Genomic DNA, 14207 nt, shown 5'->3' with positions numbered 1-14207 from the left:
TTTGGTACATATCCTCAGTGAGGGATGGGGCAGGTATTTTTGGTACATGTCCTGAAGCTTCAGTCGGGACAGAAGCCGACGTCTCATTCTTGTTTTGAATTTAGGATTCAGAGTGACATCTCGGGAGTTACAGCGTTCCTTGTAATTCTTTTTTTTTGTTTTTCGAGACAGGGTTTCTCTGTAGCTTTGGAGCCTGTCCCGGAACTAGCACTTGTAGATCAGGCTGGCCTTGAACTCACAGAGATCTGCCTGCCTCTGCCTCCTGAGAGTCTTGTAATTCTTGTGTGTCTCTGTGAGGATATAGTGGCACGGGGGACACAGCGACACTATGGCAAAGGACAGCCTGGGGAGGCCCAGCAGAAGCAGTGGCAGGGCTGGAGGCTGGGGTAGTAGCCTGCAGTCACTTGCCAAATGCCTTGGTGAGGGGGAATAGAGGGGTATGTATCTGTGGAACTCGTGTCATATCTGAGGGACCCCTGCTGGTCCTGTGTGGTCCCTTGGTGAGGAAGCGAGGGCAGGTATTCCTGGAAGACCATGGCAGTGGGGCCAGGCACAGTGTTGTAGTATTTGCGTTTGCTGAGTTCTGAAGCCCCCAGGACCTCACCGGGGCTCCCTTTTAAGTCCGTCTATCCAGAGACGGCAGCAGGAATAAGACTACTCTCCTGCCCCAGGAGCTTTACAGTGAAAAGTTTATTAGAAGGGCGCTTATAAGAAGAGGGGACACGGCTCTTTAACATTGGGTACAATGCTGTAAGATACAAAAGTTAGAAAAATCTAAAACACTATAAATACATGCTTTTTACAAAGATACTAAAGGCCTGGATGGCTGAATAATGACAGCAACCTCAGCCTCCAGGCATCCCCACACGAGAGTCCACACCAGCCCACCTGCCCTGGCAACAGCAAAGGCTTCTGGGATAAAGATGGCTCCAATTTCTATGTGAAGTTTTCAGCGCAGAGGACATGCTCACTCTCGAGGGCCTGGGCTTGACTAGAGCGGCCTGTTCGCGCATGCCACCACTTGTTGACCCAGTCTGGTCTGATGTTTGTGGATCAGGAGCCAAAAAAGCCACTGCAGCCTCCATCTGTGTTCAGGGCTGGCTGTGTTCCAGCTCTGCCCGTTGCTGTCCTGGGGGAGAGACCTTCACAACAGTCTTTAAGAAATTAAATACCTATCCATCTGAATGGCTTTAAGGACTTGTTACATAAATATGCAGACAGCAGAATGCTAAACATCACTTTTGTCTTAACACGAGCCAGCTGCAAGGGCTGTTCCGAAGGTGATAACCATGCATCAGCATGTTCCTCTCCATCCAGTACCCCCGTCAGCAATGCACACCTTCATGTTTGACCTGCATCCTGGTGTGTGGCTTCCTGCCCACTTGGGAAGTTGCTGAAAAGAGGCCAAGTGATTGGAACACTGACCACTCATGGGAAATACAAGTGCGTTCCAACCAGGCTCCGGCTAATGTAAAGGCACAAACATCTAGCCACTTAGTCACACAGCGAGAATACAGTGCAGCGCTGTGGCCCTCCTGGTGCAGGCGCCTTTCCAGCCTCTCAGGGACTTAGCCCCAAGCTGCCATTTCTGATTTTTTTCTAAGAATGAAGTCGGATATTTGCCTCTGCCCCAGACAACTCAGGCACATGTGTGACCACACACACTACTTAAAGAAAACCTTTTTGTGGTCAGAGTGAAGACATCAAGCCCTGGAATATATCCCGTCTCTGAGAAGCAAGTAGGAGAAGAGCAAGACCACAGCACCCTGAAGCACTGCGGCTCATTTCAATACATTAACGGGTAGGCAAAGAATCACTGACAATAAAAATAAATACAGCACACTCTCAGGACAGTGGAGAAGTCTGCCAGCAGCCTTGCCCTCCCTCTGTTCTTCCTAAGAGTCCCTGCTGTGCACTCCAGGCTTTTCTCGAGATGCCAGGTCTTCCACAGGTCTCCTGGCAGGTGGCCAGCTGCAATGACATGCCAGCACAGGCCTGTAATCCGCACGGCTGGGCTACCTGCACACACACCAAGTGAAGTTGGAGGAGCAGGATGCAAAGTTAGCTCCCTGGGCTGCTGAAGCGGAGGATCTCTGCCCAGCGCCAGCCATGGGGTCAGTGTCAGCAGAAACCCGAGGCTGGCACAGCACATGCGATTAGGGCACCTGAAGGGGCCACAGCAGCCAGCTGCACTGCTTTCCTCTTGACTTCCAGCTGTCCTTTAGAAGTAGAAGTGCTGTCCGTACAAGACAAGATGGAAAGCTAACTTGGGAGGACACTTAGGTTACTCGTACCCAAAGGACCTGTATTCTCCACGATGGAGTGGCATTTTCTAGATTCCAAAGCCTTTTATTTTCCAGGATGCAGAGAGTACTTGCCTAGAATTTCCTTGTACATCCTCTAGCGACTGGCCAATAAAGCAAGGGGGCCAAGGAAGTAACCTTTGGCAAGAAGAGAAAAAAAAAAGATACTCTCAACTTTGTGCCTCCCAGGAGCAGCAGAGTAGCCGTCCGCTGAGCACTGCAGGCTCCCGTGCATTTCCAGATACAGAGCAGGCTATGGATGGCTCCATTGGTGCTGCGTGGAGCTCTTCTCTGGCCAGGCACCTAGGGGATGAGATGGAAGCCCCTAGGGAACTGGGCAGCAAGTAGACAAGACAGGTCCCCATGAACTATGGCTTCAGTAGGAGCCATTAGAACATCCTTGTGCTGGGCCTGACTCAGAGCTTGGGTGACATGCAGGCAGTTCCAAGGACTTCCTGTGTCTGAAGCAGCAGTCCACAGACCGTCTCAAGCCTGGCACAGTGCTCACACCCACTGTCTGTGCCCTCTCAGGAGAGGAGGCATTCAGGACTGCCTTTGGGTTCTGTAGCAGCAGCCTGCGGAGGAGGTGTCTGAAGGAGGCTTGGGGAACAGCGTGCCTACTGGAAACATCTTGCCCAGAGCTTCAGAGGCCAAAAGAGTCTGCAGGAGAGACACCAGAATGTGCCCCAGAGTCTCTGAAGCATCAGAAGATTGGTCACATTGGAGGGTGCACTTTCTTCCCTTCTGGAACAAGACAGGACTTCCACAGGAAATCCATACGAAAACGTGGATGGTCATTTCACAACAGAAGCAGCAGCCAAGAAGAAAGTACCAATTGCAGGTAGCGATCCTGTGTGCTGTGGTCTACAAAAGCAGGGAAAAGGGACTCTTTTTCCAGTTGAAGTAATTTATACTCATTTTCTCTGTCATTGCCACTGGGAACGGTGCTCACTGCACAATATCATTGCAGCAGTTTTCGGTGACAGTCCTTTACCAAAGCTGGGGAATCTTACATCCCAGAGTGAAGATGACAGGCCTCTCTGTGCCAAGCCTGCAATTTCCCAAGGTGTAAAATAATTGTAATAGCCCTTTTTCATCTGCCCCTGTCGGATTGCCTGGGGATGTCTTACCTTCTGGTGAATTGGCTTCTGTAAATCTCAGCTTCCAAACCTCAGGGCAAGCAGCAGTTGGTGGATCCGCTCTGGTCTTCCAGCCAATGTACACACACAGCATTGTCTTTATAAAACAGAAGACATTGCAAAGAGCCTGTGCTAGGTGACTTCATTAATGCAACTGGCTCCGTAAACCAGCACACCATATGCATCCGAATACAGTGCCAGCTTTCAGAGACACATTCAGTATGGTGCCACCTCGCTCGGACATGCGCTCCACCACTGCCCTCTCCGCTTTCTGGGAACACTTGGACAACATCCGTATCTGAGAGCACTGTGACAACAACTATACATCCCATCCACGCAGAGCTTCAGCAGGTCCTTCCGAGGGAGAAAGGACAATGAAGAAATGGCTCTCACCAGCTTTACCCACTGGCATGTTCCCATCTGCATTCTGGGGGTGGGGAGAGTGCCACTGTAGGCCATCCGGTTCACCAGGCACACCCTCTGTGTGGAAGTTGGTGGCACAGGGCATGCTCCATTGAAGTTTTTATCCACGGATTCCGAAAGCCAGGATGCTCTTCCAAAGGTACACTCCAGCCCTTGAGAAAGGCACTTCCCTCTTTGACGGTCACATCCCAGCTCTCTGACATTGAACAGGAGTCAGATGGCGACACACCACCTGCTAGCTCAAGCCACCAGATCAGGAGCCACAATTTGGGCTTCAAACTGGGGCACATGTATGCAGACACAGCTGTTCATAAAATCATCCCTGGGAATTTTTTTTTGTTTTTTTTTTTTTTTGTGGTTTCAGAAACAGGTTGGTGCCTTAGTTGAGAGAAATTTGTTGTCTTCTTTGACAAAAACAAGTTGGATGGCGTTCTCTTCCAAGGCCATTTTCCCCAAGCCCACCCTCCCCCGCCCACTCCCTCCACTTCCAGTATCTCTAAGACACACTGGAACAGCGGATACTGGGGGAGCCCATCTGGGTGAGGACCTTGTCCAGCCACTGCAAGGGCCCATTCAGGTGCAGCTCGATCCAACAGGGGGTACTGGTCACTGTCTGTCTTCTGTAGAGAGAGGGAAGAGATGTGAGACTTTAAAATGTCCAGAAGGACACATGTAAGTCAGGACACTGCTTTTTGCTGCCTCAAGCCAGAGATCTTTTCGTGCTAGATATTGCCAAGAGGTGTACCAATAATGCAGCCAAGGATGGCTTTGAGTCAGGTTCTGCTGGAGGGAGATGGTCTCAGAGTTAAAGGAGGACTGTGACAGGCCCCCATGTATGGCCTGCCTGAATGAAGGTCTTCCTGGCTCCCAGCTCTGCCCCTGGGTACCTACCTGCAGCCCCTCCCCAAATCTGGGCCAGCCCCACAGTTGTCACGCCTGTCTGTCTGATGGAGGGTGTTTTCACAAAGTGCTGACAGCCCACATACTCAGGCCCCAGTGTGCCGCTATAATCCCATCTACAGCTTATTTTGGAAAATCTTACCAGCAGAGCTAGCCGGGGAACAATTACTGGAAAAACCAAGGCACACCACACATTTCTTTTCCTCCAGAGCACTTTGTCTAAATTCAGACTACTTGGTGACGCAGCTCGCAGGCAAGCTCCCAGAAGCCTCCAGTGAGCAAAGGCTATCTGCTGTGGCCACATGCGGGTGCCAGCTGGAGGTGAGGACTGGGATGCAGGCCCACTTACAGCTGCTTTAGAAAACCGGCCTGAAACCTTACTCTGTTTGGCCCACAATGCAGGAGGGCATGTCTGTTCTGGGAAGGGGCTGCACCCGCCACTCGGCTGCTGTGCCATGCTGCCAGGCGGCAGTGACGCAGCGAGCTGTGTAGGACAGGGTGTGCTGGCATGGTACCCTGCATAGTGATACAGTGCCCTAGAGAGGGGCTTCTGCCAGCACATCCCGGGCCACTATCCCGAGAGTCCCCCTCTTTGATCATCAAGTGCTTCGCCTGAATACTTAGGGAGAGTCCACTCAGCCTGGGGTGTCTGCCTGAAGACCATGGGCCTCCCAGTTCTTTGTCTTGGGGGATTTTGCTCTAAAGAATTAGTTTTCTAACCTTTCACTTGCATTTCCTAAATGATGTAAATCCTGGACTAAAAGGTTGGCTCAGGCAGTTCTCCAGCCAGACCTCTGGGCCGGGTCATCAGAACATGCCTGGAAGTTCTTCCACAGTCTGACCCTTTGGGTTCTTGCTTGGTTGCCCTCCCTGGGTTTCAGATTAAAGGGCCCAAAGTGCTTGGCTCACTGGCACCATGAGGCATCCCCGGAAGAACAGCAGCTCTGAGAGCTAAACAGAGAAGGTGGATTTGACCTCCATCCTCTGCTGGGAGTCCGACTTTCCATAAGTCACGCTCATCGGGATTTCATTACGCACGGTGGCCCGGAGCCAGTATTGAAATGGGTTTGGCCAGGGTGCAGAATGACTGCAAAACAACTGATTCCAAACATCTGGAAAAATGAAGAGAAGGGGCGAGGAACTCGCAAGGCGCTGGCTGCAGCTGATGTGTGGGTACCTCTGTGTCTGTCTGCTTTGGGAGCTGGGGAGGAGGCATGGAACAGAAGGGATGTGGCCCTGACTCCGAGAATGCTCCTGTCCACTATGGGGAAAGGAGACTAGATTCTCATTAGCCCAAGTCTAGACGGTCTGAGGGCCTCGTGAGTAGACCAGGTAGGCCTGGCTGTTACTGGTGCCATGTTTTAAGTGCTAACTGGAATGGGTTTTTTTTTTTTTTTGTTGTTGTTGTTCTTTATAAACACTCAAATCTCATTTGTTGAGTTTAATAGTGATGGAGCCAGTGGTAGTGTCAGGGAGCCAGTCACCCTGAGAGTCTGTCCCCAGAGAGACTAAAAACACAGGAGAGGCCAGGATGGAACATGTCTTTGTCTTTTCCACTTAATGCATGTTCTTTTCTCTCTATAGGCTTTAGTTCCCACATCTCTATAAGAACAATTCCAGTGTCCCCACACTGAGCCCGGAAATGCTGACCAAGCTGGAGAAGTGCTGAGCCACTATGCCACCGTACCTGGCCTCCATACCTGGCCTCCCTGATCCCTGAGGACCTAGGCCAATGGCCTAGAGTTGGCTCCTCCCCAACACCTGCTAAAAGCAACTCAGTCACTGACCTGTACTCAGCGCCCCAGCCTTTGACGAAGCTCATTCGGATGGTGCACATGCGAGTCAGCTGGTAGACGGCCTCAAAGCCCTGGTTGACAGACTGAGCCAGGAGGGCAGCGAATTCCTGGTTGTTGAAGATCTTCAGGTTGCAGCCTGCCAACCACAGTCAGTCAGATACAGCAATCCTGGGCCCGCCCAAGTGACCAGATTCACTCGCCTCAAGTGGCAAACGGTGGCTCCACTTGGTGGCCACCTGCTCTGTGCTCATGCAAGGATGGGCCTTCTCCATTCCTACACTTGATCTGCACACCCCTAGCAGGGAGATGCACATGCAAGGGGCACCAAAGGCTGGTCCACAGATGCTACCTCCTCCCGCTCTGGGGTATCCACATGCTAAGAAGGAAGCCTGGAAGTGGGCTTGGATGACACAGGGATCATCTGGAGAGGCTGAGGCAGGACTCTGGTTCAGAGAGGCAAGGGACCTGAGCCTGGTGGCCAATGCCTTGTGGTTTAGTAGCCACCTGGACACAGGTGCTCCTTCACTGGTATAGCAGCAGGGCATGGGCAGCGAGGTGGGTGTGGGACCTACAGACACAAGGATGGATACTCTCTCGAGTCGAAAGCACCCTCCTCTAGGCTCCTCCGATGGCCCTGCCTCATGCTGGGGTGGAGGAAGAGAGCTGAGTCACATGGTGACCTCTCCATTCAAGCTTGGGCCAACGCGACAACAACAATATACCTAATTCTCTACAATACAGCTAGAGACAGGCACAAATAATACTGAAAATAAACCTTGTTTGAAATCCTACTGCCCAAATGCCAAGAGAGCATGACCCAGAAAATAAAGGCCAAAGTCCATGCCAGGAACCAGAGAACCAGCAGAGACCCAGTCTGCTTTGTGACTGTGCTGCCTCTCCTTGTGATCCGGTGTGTCTGGTGGGGGTGGGGAGTTGGGTCCTGACCGTCCCTAAGCTGACAGGACACTACCAGAGACCCCTCAGCCTTCAGGGATGGAGGTGGACAGGGTAGGTGGCAGGCTGGGAATACCACCCAGCTTCCACCTCCACCCCTGCATGCTCCCAGGGGGGTGGGTAGAACAAGGCTCAGTCCACACCCATTCTCAGGGCTGCACCCCAGCCGAGCCAACAGACTGAACACCCGACTGACTAGTCGGCCAGCCTTCCGTGGCTTCTTCCCAGCTCTGGGACTTAGATGCGTGGTTCACTCTGAATTCTCTCCCTAGCCTTTCTTCGAGCCCCAGGGGCTACTGGAGAGGAAGAGTGAGTTCAGAGAAGTGAGTGTGCTTTGTGAATGAAACCACAAAAGCTGCCAAAGCAAAGCTCCGTTCCTGGCTGAAATTCTCGGCGTTCTTTGGTTTACCCGGCCACATCCCACCACTCCACCGTCACCTGCTAAGCACACTACACATATCCCAAGCAATGGCCCGGACACAGGCCACGTGCTATATATATGAGGAGTGTTTTGGCTTTCTGCCGTGGTGGAGTCCAAGCCTGGACATTCTTGGGGTCCAGGAGACATCCTCAGAAAACCCTCAACTCCCCAGAATAAACCCCAAACTTCCTCCCTTCACCCAAGGCCCAGAAAGCCTTTTAACCATCTCCTGCCTTACATGGCGCCTCCAGCCAGTATCCCGCCCTCCGTTTCTATGTCCTTGTTGCAGTGTCCTTCCTGCCGCATGCCCTCACAAACTTTACCCCAGCTCTCCTGGCACCTAATGTCTCCTCCAGGGTGCCCTCCCTGATTTCTCCCTATCAGCTGCTGGCCTGGGTCTTAGCGCCCTGTGTCACACTCCCCGTCTTCATCTTGAATAGCCCGGGTCTATAAGAGCTGTGCGTGCAGGAGCATCCCTGTCCACTCTTCATCCCGCTCCAGTTTCTGCCACAGACCCTGCGTCTCCTCTGTTTGCTGACGGAAAGACACCAGTGCACACCCGTGGGTGTTGGAGGGTGCCCTGGGTTAGAGATTAGCTCTGATCTCGTGAGCTTCCGTGGTACAGGAGGACAGACAGGTACAGAGTGTCAACAATGCAGACACCAATGTGGAGGAAAGGCAAAAAAGCCCCAGGGGCCATGGCCCAAGGCAGCACCTCAGGGGCTTACCTACCTGGGGGGATCTTGCAGACGGTGGCAGGGTGCCAGCCATAGCGCTGGTTGCAGTTGGGTGACTGAACAAAAATCGCGCTGTCACTGAGGCACTCTGCAAAGACCTCCCCTCCAATGTAGTAGAGCCGCACGCCTCTCCCTAGGGAAGTCAAGAGACACTGGGTCAGAGAGACCGACCCACAGGGCAACAAGGCTAGCTGGGGAGGGGGCTGCTCCAGATAAGAGAAGCCCAGAGCCCAGCCTAAAGCCAAGTGGGAGAATGTGACGGGCAGCTCGGGGTTCCTAAAGCAGCTGAAATAGGTGGCAAGGGAAGGAGCCTGTGCCCAGTCCCAGCCTGAGCTTCTGTGTAGAGGACAGCAGTAATCACCTACCTCAGTGGTGACTGCCAGTGTCTGGTGAGGACAGCTGCTGCCACCCCACTGCTCTAGTCCCACCCCCAACAGCGGGCACAGAAGTGCTTTGGTGAAGCCAGGGTGCTACTGAGACATCAGCCCTCTCTGGCTCCTTGCCATAGGGACCTCGCTTCACGTGGCTCCCTAGTGCAACTCTTGCTTTCCCTTCATCACCTAAATCCAACCCAGATGGACAGGAATTAATTTTCAATTGGCTCAGCACTCCAGCGGTTATGTAAACATTGAGCTCTGCCCAGTGGGGGATGTCCCCTTATGCTTAGGGGAGGCCCAGAGTGCAAGGAAACAGCTGGACTTGAAGACCAAAGTCCTGTGTGTATGCTCAGGTGACATATCTATACACTGCCTACTCCACACTCCCACCTCCTCTCATCTAGGTCCCACGGTACTCGGTGCTGGGGGCGGGTGTCTCAGTGTCCCCAGGACTCAGCCGTGGGTGTGGGGACCCATTACCAATGTGCCGCCTCGTGAGCTCCACAGCTGCGTTCCGGTTGACATTGGACAGCAGGCCCAGGCAGAAGCGCTCAGAGTTGGAGGGATCAGTGAAGCCATCCACTGTCATGGATGGCTGCGAGGCGTGGAATGTCTCCCCAACTCGCTGGTTTAGCTCATAGTAGGAGATGGAGCACCAGAAGGCCGGCTCACAGTAGGTCACTGGCTGTAGGTCTGCAGAGACATGGAGTGTGCCGGGTCAGTGGGTACCTACAGAAGATCTAAAAGACTTTCTCCTTCGTTGCCCCCTCCTCCCAATTTCCATTGCCATACCAGGGACTAAGGTCCTCAGGGTCTGAGGGAGACCCTGCCAGATTCCAAGGGAAGCAGTACTGGGTCCTTTTCTTTTGGGCCTACACACACCCTGCTCCATAGGGTTTAGCCTTCCTGTGAACAGAAGCAGCCTTTGGAGACAGGCTAGCCCAGACACGAATCAGGTCAGGACCAGCCGGCACCAGGTGTATCACTATGAGCAGCCCTAGGTACGCTCTGGATGTGGTATGGGGCTGTGCCACCTTTAAAAGTCACCTCCTACTCTCTCTTCTGGGATCCTCAGAGGAGCCCACGTCAATCTCTGCCTCCCAAAGGGCTTTTGCTTTGGTGCCACTTGGCCTGAGGAGCAGCAGTTTGTTCCTCTGGCATCTGTAATGACATGGCCACAGTGGCCTCACGAGTGCAGCAGCACCTCATGTGTGAACATGCAGACCAGGATCCGGAACAGGACTGACCATTTGTCACAGCAGAAACCATGGCCCATCTTGATGTGGCTGCCAGCTGTTGGGATGACGGGACACAAAGCAGCTCTGAGGATTTTGTTGTTGTTTTTGTGGTTGTACAGCTTCGACTAGGTGCTCCTCAAGGTAGACTGACCACATGAGGGCCGACTCTCTCCTACGACAGCTGGGGACTGCTTCAAAAGAAGTCAAGTCCTCTCAATAGCCCAGCTTTCCACTTCCATGCCCTGGGACCCATGTAGAGTTAAAACAGCCCTGCCCCAACCCGCACACCTCTACAGCATGCTGCTGGCAGCGTCCCCTCAGCAGGCTGGCTTCTGCCAGCTCTTCCCTCAGAAGCCTACAGCCTCCTGCAGGACTTCATGCGCGCTGGGCACCACCCCCAGATGCTCCTCCCACTGTAGCTGCCCTGCTGGCCCTGGGGAGGAGCCTCAAGCCCTGCTCACCGTGGCCACCCATCTCAGACCTACACCCCAACCTGGAATATTCTCAAGTGTTCCTGGTGATTGTGTGTGCCTTTGTGAGGGCTAATATCCGTAAGTGACTGTCTCACTGTGAGGTCCTAGAGTCCCCTCTCCTCCCGTGCATGGGGCTCTAGTAAGAAGGGAATAGGGATGGCTCAGCACTGGCCTGAGAATCCTGTCTGCTGAAGTAGAGAGCTGCTGGGACCTGTGCTCAGTATCTCCTAAGTGCCCAGTCAAAAAGAACAGCAGAAGCTGTGTTGCCCACAGGGGAGGGCCTGGATGGCCCCTGGTGGTACAGTGGCCAGGATCTCCTGCAGTGCAAAGTAAATGATCCTTGTAAGAGTGAGGCGGGGACATAGCCCCCATCTTCACATAGTGCACACTGCCAGAGCCAGCTGCGGGGTCAGCATACCCTAAGCTAGGGCAGATGACTGCTTGGGAGAAAGGCAGGCCAGGTATTATGGAATGGTCAAATGCATCCTCAGCCTCCAAGCCACTGGATACTAATAGCATATATTTACCTCATCCTCCCAAGTACTGACAATAAAAACCATTCCCAGACACTGCCAGATGTGTTCCAGGGGTTTGGAAGCACTCCCCACCAAAAAGCCACCGCCCTTTATGCTGAACCAGATCTCAGAATAATTCATTCACGCTCCCTGTGTCAGGCTCTGCATTGCCCCTGCCCATGGTCGCATCCTCTATGCCACTGGAGCTATTGGTAGATTCCCTGAGCTAACTCTAGTAATAGATGGGCATGCAGCAAACAGTATAAGGTACCAACAGCGATAATAACCTTGCCTAGGAACCTGGGAACACCCTGGTCCTGTCTTGACCTTCCAGATGCAGATGGGCAAAGCTTCCTCCCCTCCTTCTCTTCTCATGGTGGTTGAGCGGTTGAGCGAGAGGCCGAGGGGAAGGAAGCAGAGGATCAAAGCTGCCGTGCAGAGAAGGGGAGCGACGAGACAGGAGCAGCTGTGGCCTGTGCCCCTGGCTCCTGAGGCTGGACTGAGCCACAGCAGCCACGTCCGGTCCTGGCCTTGCACCATGCTTCCACATTCCAATGAGATAAGCTAGATTCTAAACAATTTAGCCACTAGAATGTGAGCTATGCTGCTTTGGACAATTTGTTAAAAAAAGAAAAAAAAAAAGCCCAGTGCTAGCCAAAGTTTAAAATGGGCAGGTGACCTGTTGGTGCTGCTAGCTGCTACTGCCCAAGGGTCACCTACCTTGAAGTGTGTCCCTGGGGACATGACCTTCCACTCTGGTCTGTTTCCTCATTTATATCAAGGATGGTTCTAGAAGATAGCTAAAGCTGGCCATCTTAGTCCCTGTGTTTCTGCCATGTTTCAACCTAAAGAGGCAACAGCTTTGGCTGATCCAGGTCATCCCTGGCTTCCTTAGTAACATGTATAACAAAGTCCTCACCCTCAAATTCCAAAGTCCTGCCTAGGATTTCGTGGGCTTAGTCCAGGCACAAAAGAGCTGGTGTTAAGGTTCCCAGGAACAGTGACACCACTGATCCAAACAAAGCCTGGCACACTCTCCAGAGTGTCTGTCATACCTGGGAGAACAGTGTTCTGGGGAAGGGGAAGCTTCATGGAAAGCAGCCCTTCCAGGCAGATCTATACCCTCCCTCCCCCAAACACCTCTGTGACGCCTCCCTGCAGGCACCCTAAGTAACCCAGTAGAGAGTCTGGACTCAGATGGACACGCCTTCCGGACTCATAGCAGCTATGTCATGGCACCAGGGCACAGCTCAAAGGTTGCCACTTCAAAGGGTGCCTGTCTTCTCTGACTCAGAAACAGGGCTGACTAGGGTAGCCCCCTTTTAATTCTCTGCAAGGCTGTGCCTTTGAGTTCCCTCTCTCCCTCCCTCCCCACCTATCAGCCCTGGCCTTTTCCTTCAGGCACTTTTGCTACAGCGGGTGTATAGTAAAAAGTATAGTTACTATTTCCCCCTGCAATGGTAGCCCTTCCCACCCCCCACAAATCTTTTCTAGAAAAAGTCAGGACTCTGGAGAGACAAGAGCCATGGCTGGTATGAGAATGTGATGGCAGCCACTGACAGCACTCAGCTCGACTCTGAGCTTCTTAGAAGATCAAAACAAAAAGGGAACAGAGTCGTTAAGGTTTGGGCCTACAATGTGCCCCCTAGCCTCATACAATTGAATACTGGGTCCCTAGCTGGCGCTGCTGTTAAGGAGGTTATGAAACCTCTGGGACACAGGGCCAAGCTGGCAGATGTAGGTCCCTGGATGCAGGCCTGGAGGGTTACAGCCTGCCCTGAGTTCTGGTTCCATGCTCTGCTTCCTGATCTACCAAGGTTTGGACAAACTGTGCTTCAAGATCTAGCCAACATGGGCTTAGCTGCTCCAGCCACCATGCCATTCCCTCCCCGAGTGAGAACACCCCAGGTCCCAGAGTCCCCCAATAAGTGCAGAAGTGGTTTACAGAGGCTCTGAAGAGCTGCTGTTCAAAGGCCCGTCTGGCAGCAAGACTGCAGGAGATTGGGGGCTCCATGGATGACACCCCAAGGAATATATATGGGTTTGCTCTGCTAGACCAAGGCTTCCACACACCTGGGATGTTAGAGGAGACCTTGACTCCATTCAGCCCAATCCCTGCTAATCTCTTCCCAGAGCGGAGGTGATGAAGACACGAAACCTCCGCACTAGCCATCAGGGCCGCCACCTCCACCAGCATGGTGTCAGCCAGGCTTCTCAACTGGCATGGGGCACTCAGTTCTCCGCTGGCCCCTGGCCAGCCTAACGCATTGGCTGGCTTCAGTTCTGAGCCCCATTCCAAGCTGGCACAGACTCTGTGTTTTGTTTAAGGAAAAGAAAACAGAATAAAACCCAGAAGGCGACACTTGGATTAAGGGGTGCCTATTAAAAACATGTGCAAAAGATTCCAGTCGGCAGAAGCAGAGGGGAGGAGGGGGGCACGTCAGCTTTCTCTTGAACCTCAGGCAGGCGATGGGTAAAGGTCTGTACGGTGGGTACCACAGTACTTGAGGTCAAAGCAGAGATGTCCTGGCTAGTCTGGGCCCTCCCCACCCATGAAGGGTGACTCTGCCTCAGTCTTGAAGATTCTACCCTCTGACCCCATAGCCCTTCTGGCTGTCTCTTCCTTAGCTGTTTGCTTCCACTGGAGAGTCCATCCCCATCTGTATGACCCTGACCTGCAAGGGCCAGTACCAGTGACATGAGACATTCCCCTCATGCAAAGTAATTCATGCCCAGCTACTAGAGCACCATCTCCTGTGCTGGGGGGCGTTGGCCTTCCATGGCCCCAGCACCTGGGTCCTCACTCCACCCTGCCTCCCAGGTTGAGGCAAAGAGCTAGGACGTACGGAGGAAGGAGTAGAAGCTGCTCTGACCTCAGACAAGTTTACTAAGTCAGGCAAACAGCAGGGGCTGAAAACCAGACCCCTGTGG

General features: G+C 53.0%; 1 protein-coding gene across 3 annotated transcripts in view; it reads right to left on the bottom strand.

Annotated features, from left to right (window-relative positions):
- Positions 1 to 680: 680 nt before the first annotated feature.
- The window catches only part of Smad3 (SMAD family member 3), a 110936-nt gene continuing 97409 nt past the window's right edge, over positions 681 to 14207 (bottom strand). The window contains exons 6-10 of one of the 3 annotated variants that reach the window (XR_003376937.1): positions 9531 to 9743; positions 8669 to 8806; positions 6553 to 6697; positions 3434 to 4485; positions 681 to 3167 (exon numbers count right to left, since the gene is read on the bottom strand). Coding sequence is in view for 2 of the 3 variants with exons in the window: in XM_026779146.1 (XP_026634947.1) it covers positions 6246 to 6697; positions 8669 to 8806; positions 9531 to 9743 (803 nt within the window). In the remaining variant the exon portion in view is untranslated. Of the gene's footprint in view, positions 4486 to 6161; positions 6698 to 8668; positions 8807 to 9530; positions 9744 to 14207 lie in introns of those variants that run through there. The other 2 variants (XM_005347784.2, XM_026779146.1) reach the window with 2 other exon arrangements.

This window comes from Microtus ochrogaster, chromosome 5, assembly GCF_000317375.1.
Source record: "Microtus ochrogaster isolate Prairie Vole_2 chromosome 5, MicOch1.0, whole genome shotgun sequence".
Lineage (NCBI taxonomy): Eukaryota > Metazoa > Chordata > Mammalia > Rodentia > Cricetidae > Microtus > Microtus ochrogaster.
The sequence above is the reverse complement of the archived record's forward strand: the minus strand, read 5'-3'. Positions and strand labels throughout refer to the sequence as shown.